The sequence below is a fragment of the Scyliorhinus canicula genome, chromosome 1, assembly GCF_902713615.1.
Source record: "Scyliorhinus canicula chromosome 1, sScyCan1.1, whole genome shotgun sequence".
NCBI classification, from domain to species: domain Eukaryota; kingdom Metazoa; phylum Chordata; class Chondrichthyes; order Carcharhiniformes; family Scyliorhinidae; genus Scyliorhinus; species Scyliorhinus canicula.
The window spans coordinates 312,440,216-312,460,867 of record NC_052146.1 but is presented as its reverse complement, the minus strand read 5'-3'; the positions used below and the strand labels follow the sequence as shown (position 1 = coordinate 312,460,867).

At 41.1% G+C, this 20,652-nt stretch overlaps 1 protein-coding gene across 1 annotated transcript in view; it reads right to left on the bottom strand.

The window, feature by feature from the left end:
* Nucleotides 1–20,652, bottom strand: part of efr3ba (EFR3 homolog Ba (S. cerevisiae)) — a 301,549-nt gene that overhangs the window by 160,124 nt on the left and 120,773 nt on the right. The window contains exon 12 of the mRNA XM_038797345.1: nucleotides 14,063–14,221. Coding sequence (XP_038653273.1) covers nucleotides 14,063–14,221 — 159 coding nt within the window. The remainder of the gene's footprint in view (nucleotides 1–14,062; nucleotides 14,222–20,652) is intronic.

The following is a 20,652-nucleotide window of genomic DNA, read 5'->3' as shown; positions in this document are numbered from 1 at the left end:
ATCAGGAACAGACACAGTGTAAATATCAACAAGGTACCATCAGGAACAGACAGTATAAATATAAACAAGGCACCATCAGGTACAGACAGTATAAATATCAACAAGGTACCATCAGGAACAGACACAGTATAAATATCAACAAGGTACCATCAGGAACAGACAGTATAAATATAAAAAAGGCACCATCAGGAACAGACAGTATAAATATCAACAAGGCACCATCAGGAACAGACACAGTATAAATATCAACAAGGTACCATCAGGAACTGACACAGTATAAATATCAACAAGGTACCATCAGGAACAGACAGTATAAATATCAACAAGGCACCATCAGGAACAGACACAGTATAAATATCAACAAGGTACCATCAGGAACTGACACAGTATAAATATCAACAAGGTACCATCAGGAACAGACAGTATAAATATCAACAAGGTACCATCAGGAACAGACACAGTAAAATATCAACAAGGTACCATCAGGAACAGACACAGTATAAATATCAACAAGGTACCATCAGGAACAGACACAGTATAAATATCAACAAGGTACCATCAGGAACAGACACAGTATAAATATCAACAAGGTACCATCAGGAACAGACAGTATAAATATCAACAAGGTGACATCAGGAACAGACAGTATAAATATCAACAAGGTACCATCAGGAACAGACACAGTATAAATATCAACAAGGTACCATCAGGAACAGACACAGTATAAATATCAACAAGGCACCATCAGGAACAGACACAGTATAAATATCAACAAGGTACCATCAGGAACAGACAGTATAAATATCAACAAGGCACCATCAGGAACAGACACAGTATAAATATCAACAAGGTACCATCAGGAACAGACACAGTATAAATATCAACAAGGTACCATCAGGAACAGACAGTATAAATATCAACAAGGTACCATCAGGAACAGACAGTATAAATATCAACAAGGTACCATCAGGAACAGACACATTATAAATATCAACAAGGTACCATCAGGAACAGACAGTATAAATATCAACAAGGTACCATCAGGAACAGACAGTATAAATATCAACAAGGTACCATCAGGAACAGACACAGTATAAATATCAACAAGGTACCATCAGGAACTGACACAGTATAAATATCAACAAGGTACCATCAGGAACAGACAGTATAAATATCAACAAGGTACCATCAGGTACAGACACAGTATAAATATCAACAAGGTACCATCAGGAACAGACAGTATAAATATCAATAAGGTACCATCAGGAACAGACAGTATAAATATCAACAAGGTACCATCAGGTACAGACACAGTATAAATATCAACAAGGTACCATCAGGAACAGACAGTATAAATATCAACAAGGTACCATCTGGAACTGACACAGTATAAATATCAACAAGGTACCATCAGGAACAGACAGTATAAATATCAATAAGGTACCATCAGGAACAGACAGTATAAATATCAACAAGGTACCATCAGGTACAGACACAGTATAAATATCAACAAGGTACCATCAGGAACAGACAGTATAAATATCAACAAGGTACCATCAGGAACAGACAGTATAAATATCAACAAGGTACCATCAGGAACAGACAGTATAAATATCAACAAGGTACCATCAGGAACAGACAGTATAAATATCAACAAGGTACCATCAGGAACAGACACAGTATAAATAACAACAAGGTACCATCAGGAACAGACACAGTATAAATATCAACAAGGTACCATCAGGAACAGACACAGTATAAATATCAACAAGGTACCATCAGGAACAGACAGTATAAATATCAACAAGGTACCATCAGGAACAGACACAGTATAAATATCAACAAGGTACCATCAGGAACAGACAGTATAAATATCAACAAGTTACCATCAGGAACAGACACAGTATAAATATCAACAAGGTTCCATCAGGAACAGACACAGTATAAATATCAACAAGGTACCATCAGGACCAGACACAGTATAAATATCAACAAGGTACAACAAGGAACAGACACAGTATAAATATCAACAAGGTACCATCAGGAACAGACACAGTATAAATATCAACAAGGTACCATCAGGAACAGACACAGTATAAATATCAACAAGGTACCATCAGGAACAGACACAGTATAAATATCAACAAGGTACCATCAGGAACAGACAGTATAAATATCAACAAGGTACCATCAGGAACAGACACAGTATAAATATCAACAAGGTACCATCAGGAACAGACAGTATAAATATCAACAAGGTACCATCAGGAACAGACACAGTATAAATATCAACAAGGTACCATCAGGAACAGACACAGTATAAATATCAACAAGGTACCATCAGGAACAGACAGTATAAATATCAACAAGGTACCATCAGGAACAGACACAGTATAAATATCAACAAGGTACCATCAGGAACAGACACAGTATAAATATCAACAAGGTACCATCAGGAACAGACAGTATAAATATCAACAAGGTACCATCAGGAACAGACACAGTATAAATATCAACAAGGTACCATCAGGAACAGACACAGTATAAATATCAACAAGGTACCATCAGGAACAGACAGTATAAATATCAACAAGGTACCATCAGGAACAGACACAGTATAAATATCAACAAGGTACCATCAGGAACAGACACAGTATAAATATCAACAAGGTACCATCAGGAACAGACAGTATAAATATCAACAAGGTACCATCAGGAACAGACAGTATAAATATCAACAAGGTACCATCAGGAACAGACACAGTATAAATATCAACAAGGTACCATCAGGAACAGACACAGTATAAATATCAACAAGGTACCATCAGGAACAGACACAGTATAAATATCAACAAGGTACCATCAGGAACAGACAGTATAAATATCAACAAGGTACCATCAGGAACAGACACAGTATAAATATCAACAAGGTACCATCAGGAACAGACAGTATAAATATCAACAAGGTACCATCAGGAACAGACACAGTATAAATATCAACAAGGTACCATCAGGTACAGACAGTATAAATATCAACAAGGTACCATCAGGAACAGACACAGTATAAATATCAACAAGGTACCATCAGGAACAGACACAGTATAAATATCAACAAGGTACCATCAGGAACAGACACAGTATAAATATCAACAAGGTACCATCAGGAACAGACACAGTATAAATATCAACAAGGTACCATCAGGTACAGACAGTATAAATATCAACAAGGTACCATCAGGAACAGACACAGTATAAATATCAACAAGGTACCATCAGGAACAGACACAGTATAAATATCAACAAGGTACCATCAGGAACAGACACAGTATAAATATCAACAAGGTACCATCAGGAACAGACACAGTATAAATATCAACAAGGTACCATCAGAAACAGACACAATATAAATATCAACAATGTACCATCAGGAACAGACAGTATAAATATCAAGAAGGTACCATCAGGAACAGACAGTATAAATATCAACAAGTTACCATCAGGAACAGACACAGTATAAATATCAACAATGTACCATCAGGAACAGACAGTATAAATATCAACAAGGTACCATCAGGAACAGACAGTATAATATCAACAAGGTACCATCAGGAACAGACACAGTATAAATATCAACAAGGCACCATCAGGAACAGACACAGTATAAATATCAACAATGTACCATCAGGAACAGACAGTATAAATATCAACAAGGTACCATCAGGTACAGACAGTATAAATATCAACAAGGTACCATCAGGAACAGACACAGTATAAATATCAACAAGGTACCATCAGGAACAGACACAGTATAAATATCAACAAGGTACCATCAGGAACAGACACAGTATAAATATCAACAAGGTACCATCAGGAACAGACACAGTATAAATATCAACAAGGTACCATCAGGAACAGACACAATATAAATATCAACAATGTACCATCAGGAACAGCCAGTATAAATATCAACAAGGTACCATCAGGAACTGACACAGTATAAATATCAACAAGGTACCATCAGGAACAGACACAGTATAAATATCAACAAGGTACCATCAGGAACAGACACAGTATAAATATCAACAAGGTACCATCAGGAACAGACAGTATAAATATCAACAAGGTACCATCAGGAACTGACACAGTATAAATATCAACAAGGTACCATCAGGAACTGACACAGTATAAATATCAACAAGGTACCATCAGGAACAGACAGTATAAATATCAACAAGGTACCATCAGGAACAGACACAGTATAAATATCAACAAGGTACCATCAGGAACAGACAGTATAGATATCAACAAGGTACCATCAGGAACAGACAGTATAAATATCAACAAGGTACCATCAGGAACAGACACAGTATAAATATCAACAAGGTACCATCAGGAACAGACAGTATAAATATCAACAAGGTACCATCAGGAACAGACACAGTATAAATATCAACAAGGTACCATCAGGAACAGACAGTATAAATATCAACAAGGTACCATCAGGAACTGACACAGTATAAATATCAACAAGGTACCATCAGGAACTGACACAGTATAAATATCAACAAGGTACCATCAGGAACAGACAGTATAAATATCAACAAGGTACCATCAGGAACAGACACAGTATAAATATCAACAAGGTACCATCAGGAACAGACAGTATAAATATCAACAAGGTACCATCAGGAACAGACAGTATAAATATCAACAAGGTACCATCAGGAACAGACACAGTATAAATATCAACAAGGTACCATCAGGAACAGACAGTATAAATATCAACAAGGTACCATCAGGAACAGACACAATATAAATATCAACAAGGTACCATCAGGAACAGACAGTATAAATATCAACAAGGTACCATCAGGAACAGACACAGTATAAATATCAACAAGGTACCATCAGGAACAGACACAGTATAAATATCAACAAGGTACCATCAGGAACAGACACAATATAAATATCAACAAGGTACCATCAGGAACAGACACAGTATAAATATCAACAAGGTACCATCAGGAACAGACACAGTATAAATATCAACAAGGTACCATCAGGAACAGACACAGTATAAATATCAACAAGGTACCATCAGGAACAGACAGTATAAATATCAACAAGGTACCATCAGGAACAGACACAGTATAAATATCAACAAGGTACCATCAGGAACAGACACAGTATAAATATCAACACGGTACCATCAGGAACAGAAACAGTATAAATATCAACAAGGCACCATCAGGAACAGAAACAGTATAAATATCAACAAGGTACCATCAGGAACAGACACAGTATAAATATCAACAAGGCACCATCAGGAACAGACACAGTATAAATATCAACAAGGTACCATCAGGAACAGACACAGTATAAATATCAACAAGGTACCATCAGGAACAGACACAGTATAAATATCAACAAGGTACCATCAGGAACAGACACAGTATAAATATCAACAAGGTACCATCAGGAACAGACAGTATAAATATCAACAAGGTACCATCAGGAACAGACAGTATAAATATCAACAAGGTACCATCAGGAACAGACACAGTATAAATATCAACAAGGTACCATCAGGAACAGACACAGTATAAATATCAACAAGGTACCATCAGGAACAGAAACAGTATAAATATCAACAAGGTACCATCAGGAACAGACAGTATAAATATCAACAAGGTACCATCAGGAACAGACACAGTATAAATATCAACAAGGTACCATCAGGAACAGACACAGTATAAATATCAACAAGGCACCATCAGGAACAGACAGTATAAATATCAACAAGGTACCATCAGGAACAGACACAGTATAAATATCAACAAGGTACCATCAGGAACAGACAGTATAAATATCAACAAGGTACCATCAGGAACTGACACAGTATAAATATCAACAAGGTACCATCAGGAACTGACACAGTATAAATATCAACAAGGTACCATCAGGAACAGACAGTATAAATATCAACAAGGTACCATCAGGAACAGACACAGTATAAATATCAACAAGGTACCATCAGGAACAGACAGTATAAATATCAACAAGGTACCATCAGGAACAGACAGTATAAATATCAACAAGGTACCATCAGGAACAGACACAGTATAAATATCAACAAGGTACCATCAGGAACAGACAGTATAAATATCAACAAGGTACCATCAGGAACAGACACAATATAAATATCAACAAGGTACCATCAGGAACAGACAGTATAAATATCAACAAGGTACCATCAGGAACAGACACAGTATAAATATCAACAAGGTACCATCAGGAACAGACACAGTATAAATATCAACAAGGTACCATCAGGAACAGACACAGTATAAATATCAACAAGGTACCATCAGGAACAGACACAGTATAAATATCAACAAGGTACCATCAGGAACAGACACAGTATAAATATCAACAAGGTACCATCAGGAACAGACACAGTATAAATATCAACAAGGTACCATCAGGAACAGACAGTATAAATATCAACAAGGTACCATCAGGAACAGACACAATATAAATATCAACAAGGTACCATCAGGAACAGACAGTATAAATATCAACAAGGTACCATCAGGAACAGACACAGTATAAATATCAACAAGGTACCATCAGGAACAGACACAGTATAAATATCAACAAGGTACCATCAGGAACAGACACAGTATAAATATCAACAAGGTACCATCAGGAACAGACACAGTATAAATATCAACAAGGTACCATCAGGAACAGACACAGTATAAATATCAACAAGGTACCATCAGGAACAGACACAGTATAAATATCAACAAGGTACCATCAGGAACAGACAGTATAAATATCAACAAGGTACCATCAGGAACAGACACAGTATAAATATCAACAAGGTACCATCAGGAACAGACACAGTATAAATATCAACAAGGTACCATCAGGAACAGACACAGTATAAATATCAACAAGGTACCATCAGGAACAGACAGTATAAATATCAACAAGGTACCATCAGGAACAGACACAGTATAAATATCAACAAGGTACCATCAGGAACAGACACAGTATAAATATCAACAAGGTACCATCAGGAACAGACAGTATAAATATCAACAAGGTACCATCAGGAACAGACACAGTATAAATATCAACAAGGTACCATCAGGAACAGACACAGTATAAATATCAACAAGGTACCATCAGGAACAGACAGTATAAATATCAACAAGGTACCATCAGGAACAGACACAGTATAAATATCAACAAGGTACCATCAGGAACAGACACAGTATAAATATCAACAAGGTACCATCAGGAACAGACAGTATAAATATCAACAAGGTACCATCAGGAACAGACAGTATAAATATCAACAAGGTACCATCAGGAACAGACACAGTATAAATATCAACAAGGTACCATCAGGAACAGACACAGTATAAATATCAACAAGGTACCATCAGGAACAGACACAGTATAAATATCAACAAGGTACCATCAGGAACAGACAGTATAAATATCAACAAGGTACCATCAGGAACAGACACAGTATAAATATCAACAAGGTACCATCAGGAACAGACAGTATAAATATCAACAAGGTACCATCAGGAACAGACACAGTATAAATATCAACAAGGTACCATCAGGTACAGACAGTATAAATATCAACAAGGTACCATCAGGAACAGACACAGTATAAATATCAACAAGGTACCATCAGGAACAGACACAGTATAAATATCAACAAGGTACCATCAGGAACAGACACAGTATAAATATCAACAAGGTACCATCAGGAACAGACACAGTATAAATATCAACAAGGTACCATCAGGTACAGACAGTATAAATATCAACAAGGTACCATCAGGAACAGACACAGTATAAATATCAACAAGGTACCATCAGGAACAGACACAGTATAAATATCAACAAGGTACCATCAGGAACAGACACAGTATAAATATCAACAAGGTACCATCAGGAACAGACACAGTATAAATATCAACAAGGTACCATCAGAAACAGACACAATATAAATATCAACAATGTACCATCAGGAACAGACAGTATAAATATCAACAAGGTACCATCAGGAACAGACAGTATAAATATCAACAAGTTACCATCAGGAACAGACACAGTATAAATATCAACAATGTACCATCAGGAACAGACAGTATAAATATCAACAAGGTACCATCAGGAACAGACAGTATAAATATCAACAAGGTACCATCAGGAACAGACACAGTATAAATATCAACAAGGCACCATCAGGAACAGACACAGTATAAATATCAACAATGTACCATCAGGAACAGACAGTATAAATATCAACAAGGTACCATCAGGTACAGACAGTATAAATATCAACAAGGTACCATCAGGAACAGACACAGTATAAATATCAACAAGGTACCATCAGGAACAGACACAGTATAAATATCAACAAGGTACCATCAGGAACAGACACAGTATAAATATCAACAAGGTACCATCAGGAACAGACACAGTATAAATATCAACAAGGTACCATCAGGAACAGACACAATATAAATATCAACAATGTACCATCAGGAACAGACAGTATAAATATCAACAAGGTACCATCAGGAACTGACACAGTATAAATATCAACAAGGTACCATCAGGAACAGACACAGTATAAATATCAACAAGGTACCATCAGGAACAGACACAGTATAAATATCAACAAGGTACCATCAGGAACAGACAGTATAAATATCAACAAGGTACCATCAGGAACTGACACAGTATAAATATCAACAAGGTACCATCAGGAACAGACAGTATAAATATCAACAAGGTACCATCAGGAACAGACAGTATAAATATCAACAAGGTACCATCAGGAACAGACACAGTATAAATATCAACAAGGTACCATCAGGAACAGACAGTATAAATATCAACAAGGTACCATCAGGAACAGACACAGTATAAATATCAACAAGGTACCATCAGGAACAGACAGTATAGATATCAACAAGGTACCATCAGGAACAGACAGTATAAATATCAACAAGGTACCATCAGGAACAGACACAGTATAAATATCAACAAGGTACCATCAGGAACAGACAGTATAAATATCAACAAGGTACCATCAGGAACAGACACAGTATAAATATCAACAAGGTACCATCAGGAACAGACAGTATAAATATCAACAAGGTACCATCAGGAACTGACACAGTATAAATATCAACAAGGTACCATCAGGAACTGACACAGTATAAATATCAACAAGGTACCATCAGGAACAGACAGTATAAATATCAACAAGGTACCATCAGGAACAGACACAGTATAAATATCAACAAGGTACCATCAGGAACAGACAGTATAAATATCAACAAGGTACCATCAGGAACAGACAGTATAAATATCAACAAGGTACCATCAGGAACAGACACAGTATAAATATCAACAAGGTACCATCAGGAACAGACAGTATAAATATCAACAAGGTACCATCAGGAACAGACACAATATAAATATCAACAAGGTACCATCAGGAACAGACAGTATAAATATCAACAAGGTACCATCAGGAACAGACACAGTATAAATATCAACAAGGTACCATCAGGAACAGACACAGTATAAATATCAACAAGGTACCATCAGGAACAGACACAGTATAAATATCAACAAGGTACCATCAGGAACAGACACAGTATAAATATCAACAAGGTACCATCAGGAACAGACACAGTATAAATATCAACAAGGTACCATCAGGAACAGACACAGTATAAATATCAACAAGGTACCATCAGGAACAGACAGTATAAATATCAACAAGGTACCATCAGGAACAGACACAGTATAAATATCAACAAGGTACCATCAGGAACAGACACAGTATAAATATCAACACGGTACCATCAGGAACAGAAACAGTATAAATATCAACAAGGCACCATCAGGAACAGAAACAGTATAAATATCAACAAGGTACCATCAGGAACAGACACAGTATAAATATCAACAAGGCACCATCAGGAACAGACACAGTATAAATATCAACAAGGTACCATCAGGAACAGACACAGTATAAATATCAACAAGGTACCATCAGGAACAGACACAGTATAAATATCAACAAGGTACCATCAGGAACAGACACAGTATAAATATCAACAAGGTACCATCAGGAACAGACAGTATAAATATCAACAAGGTACCATCAGGAACAGACAGTATAAATATCAACAAGGTACCATCAGGAACAGACACAGTATAAATATCAACAAGGTACCATCAGGAACAGACACAGTATAAATATCAACAAGGTACCATCAGGAACAGAAACAGTATAAATATCAACAAGGTACCATCAGGAACAGACAGTATAAATATCAACAAGGTACCATCAGGAACAGACACAGTATAAATATCAACAAGGTACCATCAGGAACAGACACAGTATAAATATCAACAAGGCACCATCAGGAACAGACAGTATAAATATCAACAAGGTACCATCAGGAACAGACACAGTATAATATCAACAAGGTACCATCAGGACAGACAGTATAATATCAACAAGGTACCATCAGGAACAGACAGTATAAATATCAACAAGGTACCATCAGGAACTGACACAGTATAATATCAACAAGGTACCATCAGGAACTGACACAGTATAAATATCAACAAGGTACCATCAGGAACAGACAGTATAAATATCAACAAGGTACCATCAGGAACAGACACAGTATAAATATCAACAAGGTACCATCAGGAACAGACAGTATAAATATCAACAAGGTACCATCAGGAACAGACAGTATAAATATCAACAAGGTACCATCAGGAACAGACACAGTATAAATATCAACAAGGTACCATCAGGAACAGACAGTATAAATATCAACAAGGTACCATCAGGAACAGACACAATATAAATATCAACAAGGTACCATCAGGAACAGACAGTATAAATATCAACAAGGTACCATCAGGAACAGACACAGTATAAATATCAACAAGGTACCATCAGGAACAGACACAGTATAAATATCAACAAGGTACCATCAGGAACAGACACAGTATAAATATCAACAAGGTACCATCAGGAACAGACACAGTATAAATATCAACAAGGTACCATCAGGAACAGACACAGTATAAATATCAACAAGGTACCATCAGGAACAGACACAGTATAAATATCAACAAGGTACCATCAGGAACAGACAGTATAAATATCAACAAGGTACCATCAGGAACAGACACAGTATAAATATCAACAAGGTACCATCAGGAACAGACACAGTATAAATATCAACACGGTACCATCAGGAACAGAAACAGTATAAATATCAACAAGGCACCATCAGGAACAGAAACAGTATAAATATCAACAAGGTACCATCAGGAACAGACACAGTATAAATATCAACAAGGCACCATCAGGAACAGACACAGTATAAATATCAACAAGGTACCATCAGGAACAGACACAGTATAAATATCAACAAGGTACCATCAGGAACAGACACAGTATAAATATCAACAAGGTACCATCAGGAACAGACACAGTATAAATATCAACAAGGTACCATCAGGAACAGACAGTATAAATATCAACAAGGTACCATCAGGAACAGACAGTATAAATATCAACAAGGTACCATCAGGAACAGACACAGTATAAATATCAACAAGGTACCATCAGGAACAGACACAGTATAAATATCAACAAGGTACCATCAGGAACAGAAACAGTATAAATATCAACAAGGTACCATCAGGAACAGACAGTATAAATATCAACAAGGTACCATCAGGAACAGACACAGTATAAATATCAACAAGGTACCATCAGGAACAGACACAGTATAAATATCAACAAGGCACCATCAGGAACAGACAGTATAAATATCAACAAGGTACCATCAGGAACAGACAGTATAAATATCAACAAGGTACCATCAGGAACAGACAGTATAAATATCAACAAGGTACCATCAGGAACAGACAGTATAAATATCAACAAGGTACCATCAGGAACAGACACAGTATAAATATCAACAAGGTACCATCAGGAACAGACAGAGTATAAATATCAACAAGGTACCATCAGGAACAGACACAGTATAAATATCAACAAGGTACCATCAGGAACAGAAACTGTATAAATATCAGAATGTGCCATCAGCAAGAGTCAGCAAGAAACTAATTAATAGTGAAAAGAGTGTTTATGTGTCTGTGGGACACTTTCAGAGAGCTGCTATTGACATGATGGTACAGATAGGAGAGAATAGGGAATTGGTACTGTGAAATCTCTCACTGAGTTGTTCCCAGTGTAACTTTGTTCCAGCTGTGGATTGTCCATTGCGACTTCAGAAGATCAGGGCTGATCTGGCTGATTTGGCAAGGTGGTCATTGATGCGACCATCAATTCACTCAGAGACGCGAGTTGAAGTAAACTGTGGCTTTAATCGGCTTACAACTGAGCCTGCCTGCGACTATGCTGAACTGAGGGCGGACTCACAGGACCGCAACACCTATACTTCCTGATAGGGACGGAGCCAAGGGCGGAGCCCTGTACATGCTCCTTATCTCCCCCTGTGTGCAGAGCCGCGCAACGGCTCACAGATGGAGACAACAGGGACACAGTAATGTACAGTGTGAATTATAGTGGTTACACATTCACCACAGTCATTTTTAACTTGGTGCCTCTGTTTCTTCTTCTCCGTGGAGAATGTTGGTTTATATTCAACATCTAATAAAGTGATCTCAGCAGTGGTCTGCTTCTCCATTGGGAATGTTGATCCCAGTCCGGCCCCTGATAAAAAATCAGGGTTTATATTGGTAAATGAGGGAAATTAGCCCATGACATGATACTATCTTGAAGTATAAATAACCAAGTCACTGGCATGGTTTCTGGTTTTGAAAAAATTGTGGGAAGTGTTGGGGCCTATTTACTTATTCGCTTTTATTTGTTCAGGGCAGTTATTGCCAACACCAAGTTTCATTGCCCATCCCTAACTACTCTTCAGAAGGTGGTGGTGAGTTGCCTTCTTGAACCTCTGCAGTCCATGTGGTGTAGGTACACCCACTGTGCTGTTAGGGAGGGTGCTCCAGGATGTTGCCCCAGCGACAGTGAAGGAACGGTGATATATTTCCAAGTCAGGGTGATCAGTGACTTGGAGGGGAACCTCCAGGTGGTGGGGTTCCCAGGTATCTGCTGCCCTTGTCCTTCTGGATGATAGTGGTCGTGGGTTTGGAAGGTTCAGGCAAAGGAGGCTATAGTGCATTTTGTACATGGCGCACACTGCTGCCACTGTGCGTCAGTGATAGGAGAAGATTCTGGATGAGATGCTTTGTCCTGGACAGTGTTGCGGGTCCTGAGAATTTTTGGAGATGCGCTGATCCAAACAAGTGGATAATATACAGAATTCCCAGCCTCTGACCTGCACTTGTATCCACAGTATTTGTATTGCTGGTCCAATTCAGTTTCTAGTTCATGGTACCTCTCCTACATGTTGATGGTGGGATATTCAATGCTGGTAATGTCTTGCATGTCAAGGGAAGTTAGTGAAATTCTTATTTACTGAACATGATAATTGCCCAGCACTTTTGTGGCACAAATAGTACTTATCAGTCCTAGCCTGATGTTGTCCAGGTATTTCTGAATGTGGACATGGACTGCTTCAATGTCGGAGCAGTTATAAATGATATTGCAAATTGACAATCAACACTTCTGAACAAAGGAAAGTGAAACAAAGCAGCTGCAGATGGTTGGGCGCAGGACAGGTCAGTCAGTCAAAATGCTGCCAATATAACTGGAGGAATGGAAGCGATTTCACATAAAACCTAAAGCACCATAAATTGAGAAACATATGAGACTGTTCACTTCGGAAACTATAAATTCCGGGCAGCAGCTTTGCTTCAGCAGTGCCAGGTGTCTCGATTTAAAGTTTTCAACAGGGATGTGCAAAAGATGTTGACCTTGTGAGTGATGCCCACATACCGAGATTGAAAAGACGCTGAGCCAGGTTAAAGCAGGTGGATGTTGTACACTTACCGATCGTCTTGATGACAGCCTCCTGAAAAACCCTCTCCTCGTGCTCTTTAATGATCTGGTTACTGATGTTGGGGGCTGAATCGTTGCCAGTCAGTTCATAGTCAATGCTGAGGCGTAGATGGCGCAGCAGGGTGTTGAACACCTCCAACACTGTTGGCCCTGTGTCAGAAAGTAAAGTGCACGTTCCATAATCTCAGGGACAGCTGTAAGATTTTGATAATACGACTCATTTTTAGGGTTTCTATGTTGGTCATTGTAATGACCTCCAATTAGCATTATTGGTTGGCCAATTTGAGTATGAGCTCCCTCAATGATAGCTCATTGAGGGGGGCCATATAAGCACCTGTGTAGGCTTTGTGATCCAGTCTTAAGTTGACTGGACTGCTAGCAGCACTGATTGGAGCTGCTCTTGTATCTAGTTATTGGCAATAAATATTGGTGTGGTGACGGGACTCCTGCCTCCTGTGGATTATTACAGTGGCGACGAGATAAACAAAGAACTTTGCGGAGACCAGCTGTCACACTCGGAGGGTAAGCCTTGCTATTTCAAAAATGCCATTTTTTGGGAGGTTAGATGCATTCGACCCGACTATTGAGGACTGGTCCCAGTATGTGGAGAGAATGTGTTACTTCTTCCAGGCCAATGATATAACTACGGACGAAAGGAGACGGCTTATCCTGCGTTCGCCGTCCAGACCCTCAGCTTTCGCCATTATACATAGTCTAACTTATCCCGATGCGCCGGACTCAAAACCTTTCCAAGAATTAACGGAATTGGTGAAAGAGCACTACAACCCAAAACCACCCCTCAGTTTGCGTAGGTACAGATTCTACACAGCGAAGCGGGAAGACAGAGAGTCAGTCACAAATTTCTTGACCCGCCTGAGAAGGCTAGCGGAAAAATGTGAGTTTGGCCCGACGCTAAATGAAATGCTTCGGGACCGGTTAGTGTGTGGCATAAACGACCTCACAATACAGAAGCGCCTGTTGGCGGAAACGGAGCTAGACTGCAGGCAGGCGTTACAGCTCGCACTGTCCCTAGAAAAGGCAGCAAGTGGGGCGCAGGAACTACAGGGCACGCCAATGGAGGTAGATACCTGTGAGAGGGACTACCATAACGGGTCCAGCTACCAGATAGCCGCTCTCAGGAAAAACCTGAGGAATAGAGGGCCAAAGGAAAACCCCAGAACTGCCCCCAAGTCTGCCAGGACTAACTGGAGACAGAGGGAAGTACCGGCTGAGGCTCCCCAACAGAGAAGGACCGTTTCTGGCACCAGACAGAGTGGGGTAACAGCGAAAGAAACCCTAGAAGGAGGTGGGAAAAGAGGAATAGCAGGTGGGGCCGCAGGGAAGTACACAACCTAGACGCCCCATCCTCCTCCGAAAGGGAACAATTATATAATATTGCGATGAAGAAAGCAGAACCTATTAAGATTACCCCACGGGTGAACGGGCGGCCAACAATAATGGAAATAGAGACGGGGGCGGCCGTATCAGTAATGGGAGTGGCAGCATTTAAAAAAATCAAAGATGAACTCCAGCCACTAACCCTAACAAAAACATCGACGAAACTTAAAACCTACACGGGGAAACCCCTGGAAGTTCTAGGCACAACTCATGTACCCGTGGAATATGAGAAACAATTGCTCAGATTACCGTTGATGATAGTAGAGAGCTCCGGACCAAGCTTAATTGGACGGAACTGGCTGAAAGACCTAAAATTAGATTGGATGAAGATTTTCCAGAGTGGAAGCGGGCAGTTGAGTGGAGTACTCCAAAAATACCCGGAGGTCTTCCAAGAAAGTTTGGGGGAAATCATAGGCGCCAAAGCCACTTTGCATGTGGACCCAGAAGCCCTTCCGAAATTTTGTACGGCCAGGCCGGTACCTTTTGCGTTAAGGAAGAAAGCAGAGGTCGAAATGGAAAGGTTACGGCGCGACAGCATTATCAGACCAGTACAGTTCTCGGAATGGGCAGCGCCGGTGGTACCAATTTTGAAGCCAGACGGCTCGATACGTCTCTGTGGAGGTTTCAAACAGACAGTAAACAAATACGCACTGCTGGACAAATACCCGATCCCGAAAATAGATGACCTGTATGCCAAGTTGGCAGGTGGGCTTTTCTTCACGAAACTGGACATGAGCCATGCCTACCTGCAGTTAAAACTGGACAAGGACTCCCAGAGGTTCGCTACGATCAACACCCTGAAGGGCCTTTTTCGTTATACTAAGCTACCTTTCGGAGTGTCATCAGCCTGCGCTATATTCCAGCGTACAATGGAAAATATTCTGCAGGGACTACCGCAGATGGCGATTTATTTGGACGATGTCTTAATCACGGCTAGGACGAACAGGGAACACTTAAGGAACCTGGAGGAAGTGCTCAGGCGTTTCGCAAAGGCAGGCGTACGGCTTAAAAGAGAAAAATGTGTTTTTCTGGCCCCACAAGTGACGTACCTGGGATATAAAGTAGACGAGTCAGGCTTACACCCATTAGAAGACAGAGTAAGGGCAATAAAAGAAGCCCCAGCTCCCACCACGGTCCAGGAGTTACGATCATTTCTAGGGTTGGTAACCTATTATGGAAAATTTATTGAAAATAGGGCGTCCATCCTAGAACCCCTCCACCAGCTACTAAAAAAGGGGCAAGAATGGAAATGGTCCGCCCGCCAAAACCGAGCATTTAGGGGCATTAAGGAACAGCTGTCATCCGGAAATGTCCTAGAGCATTATGACCCAAGGAAGGAGTTGGTGGTCACTTGTGATGCATCCCCCTACGGGGTAGGAGCCGTCTTAGCCCATAGAGGAAGGAATGGGGAAGAACGGCCAATAGCCTATGCTTCGAGGACCTTGGCGATGGCTGAGAGGAAGTACCCCCAAATCGAGAAGGAAGGACTGGCGGTGATAATTGCAGTAAAAAAAATTCACCAGTATCTGTACGGGCAGAAATTCAGCATAGTGCCGGACCAAAAGCCATTATTAGGGTTATTAAAAGGAGACAAGTCAATACCCCCGATTGAATCAGCGAGAATCCAACGCTGGGCGTTGCTACTGGCGGCGTATAGATACGTTCTGGAGCACAGACCGGGAATGCGAGTAGCACATGCAGATGCTTTGAGCAGACTTCCCCTCCCGGACACTCCGCCGCAAATACCAAAAGTAGAGGAACATAGAACATAGAACGATACAGCGCAGTACAGGCCCTTCGGCCCTCGATGTTGCACCGACATGGAAAAAATCTAAAGGCCATCTAACCTACACTATGCCCTTATCATCCATATGCTTATCCAATAAACTTTTAAATGCCCTCAATGTTGGCGAGTTCACTACTGTTGCAGGTAGGGCATTCCACGGCCTCACCACTCTTTGCGTAAAAAACCCACCTCTGACCTCTGTCCTATATCTATTACCCCTCAATTTAAGGCTATGTCCCCTCGTGCTAGCCACCTCCATCCGCGGGAGAAGGCTCTCGCTGTCCACCCTATCTAACCCTCTGATCATTTTGTATGCCTCTATTAAGTCACCTCTTAACCTTCTTCTCTCTAACGAAAACAACCTCAAGTCCATCAGCCTTTCCTCATAAGATTTTCCCTCCATACCAGGCAACATCCTGGTAAATCTCCTCTGCACCCGTTCCAAAGCTTCCACGTCCTTCCTATAATGAGGCGACCAGAACTGTACGCAATACTCCAAATGCGGCCGTACTAGAGTTTTGTACAACTGCAACATGACCTCATGGCTCCGGAACTCAATCCCTCTACCAATAAAGGCCAACACACCATAGGCCTTCTTCACAACCCTATCAACCTGGGTGGCAACTTTCAGGGATCTATGTACATGGACACCGAGATCCCTCTGCTCATCCACACTACCAAGAATTTTACCATTAGCCAAATATTCCGCATTTCTGTTATTCTTTCCAAAGTGAATCACCTCACACTTCTCCACATTAAACTCCATTTGCCACCTCTCAGCCCAGCTCTGCAGCTTATCTATGTCCCTCTGTAACCTGCAACATCCTTCCGCACTGTCTACAACTCCACCGACTTTAGTGTCGTCTGCAAATTTACTCACCCATCCTTCTGCGCCCTCCTCTAGGTCATTTATAAAAATGACAAACAGCAACGGCCCCAGAACAGATCCTTGTGGTACGCCACTCGTAACTGAACTCCATTCTGAACATTTCCCATCAACTACCACTCTCTGTCTTCTTTCAACTAGCCAATTTCTGATCCACATCTCTAAATCACCCTCAATCCCCAGCCTCCGTATTTTCTGCAATAGACGACCGTGGGGAACCTTATCAAACGCTTTACTGAAATCCATATACACCACATCAACTGCTCTACCCTCGTCTACCTGTTCAGTCACCTTCTCAAAGAACTCGATAAGGTTTGTGAGGCATGACCTACCCTTCACAAAACCATGCTGACTGTCCCTAATCATATTATTCCTATCTAGATGATTATAAATTGTATCTTTTATAATCCTCTCCAAGACTTTACCCACCACAGACGTTAGGCTCACCGGCCTATAGTTACCGGGGTTATCTCTACTCCCCTTCTTGAACAAAGGGACCACATTTGCTATCCTCCAGTCCTCTGGCACTATTCCTGTAGCCAATGATGACCTAAAAATCAAAGCCAAAGGCTCAGCAATCTCTTCCCTGGCTTCCCAGAGAATCCTAGGATAAATCCCATCTGGCCCCGGGGACTTATCTATTTTCACCTTGTCCAGAATTGCCAACACTTCTTCCCTACGCACCTCAATGCCATCTATTCTAATAGCCTGGGTCTCAGCATTCTCCTCCACAATATTATCTTTTTCTTGAGTGAATACTGACGAAAAGTATTCATTTAGTATCTCGCTTATCTCCTCAGCCTCCACACACAACTTCCCACCACTGTCCTTGACAGTAATGACTCTAAATTTTTTGGACACCCTACCAGTAGACGCACAACGTATTCGGTTGTGGATGCAAAAAGACCCAGTTTTAGCCAAGATGAAGCATTTACTGCTAACAGGGGAACTGGAAAGACCAGGGGAGCCCCAGATGCACCCATACTGGAGCAGAAGGACCAAATAACCGTTGAAGACGGTATCCTATTATGGGGAGCACGGGTAATAGTCCCAGCTCAGGGCCGTCGGGCAATCTTAACCGAGTTACATCACGGACACCCAGGGGTGTCTAAAATGAAGGTGCTAGCTCAAAGCTTGTTTGGTGGCCAGGTTTGGACATAGACATAGCAGCCTTGGTACGTCGGTGCCAGGAGTGCTAACAGGGGCAAAGAGTGCCACCAGCTGCGCCATTGCACCCGTGGGAATGGCCAGGCAGACCGTGGACCCGCCTGCATATTGACCATGCCGGCTCTTTCATGGGCTCAATGTTTTTGGTGATAGTGGACGCCCACTCCAAATGGTTGGACGTCCACCGGGTAAACACGGCAAGCACAGCATCGACAATTGAAAAGCTCAGGGCCTCGTTTGCAACACATGGACTTCCGGAGGTATTGGTGTCGGACAACGGAACGGCATTCACAAGTGGGGAATTTGGAAAATTCCTAAAAGAAAACGGAGTCCGCCACGTCAAAACGGCCCCTTACCATCCAGTGTCCAACGGCCTGGCAGAGAGAGCGGTCCAGACACTAAAAGCGGGAATCAATCCTATGAAGTTTCAATAGGAGGTAAGGTGCTGAAGAAACACCTAGACCAAATAAGGCAGCGGAACCACACCTGGAGGCAGGCGAAGCAGGACCGCCTCAAGCTGGGATAGCCCAGACGGAAAGGATACCCACACCCCAGCCCCGAGCAATTTCTCCAGACCCCGTCATCCAGTCATCAGAGTCGGAGATGGACACGTTCGATGAGGCCGCCGCGACACCTCTCCCCGAGGAGGAGGAAGAACAACTTCCAAGGAGGTCGTCAAGGAAAAGACGGGCACCTATAAGGTACACCCCGCCCACTTCAGAGAACGACCCAGCGGACGACACAGAGGTGACAGACCCAGACATGAGGAGCAGGAAGAAGCTCAGAGGAATGCCAGCTGGCAGGAATTCCTCGGACCTTGGGGGGGAGGGGTGTAATGAACTCCAATTGGCTTTATTGGTTGGCCAATTGGAGTATGAGCTCCCTCAGTGATAGCTCATTGAGGGGGCCCATATAATCACCTGTGTAGGCTTGTGAGCCAGTCTTAAGTTGACTGGACAGCTAGCAGCACTGTTGGAGCTGCTCTTGTATATAGTTATTGGCAATAAATATTGGTTTGGTGACGGGACTCCTGTCTCCTGTGGATTATTACAGTCATAAATAATATTGATGCATGTTATTTTAACCCTTCTTTGACAGTTCAGTTTGAATTTCTGAGACTGGGACATTTTGCAGTTCAGGCTGGGGACAGAATGGCAGCTGTTTGCAAGGTACTGGTGTTAATCGATTTGATCACTTTGAAGCTGCCTTGAAGGTCTGGGTGCAGCAGCTGAATGGTATCTTCATTGTATTGCTTTCAAATAAGAGCCTCTTTAATAATAATAATCTTTATTGTCACAAGTAGGCTTACATTAACACTGCAATGAAGTTACTGTGACAATCCCC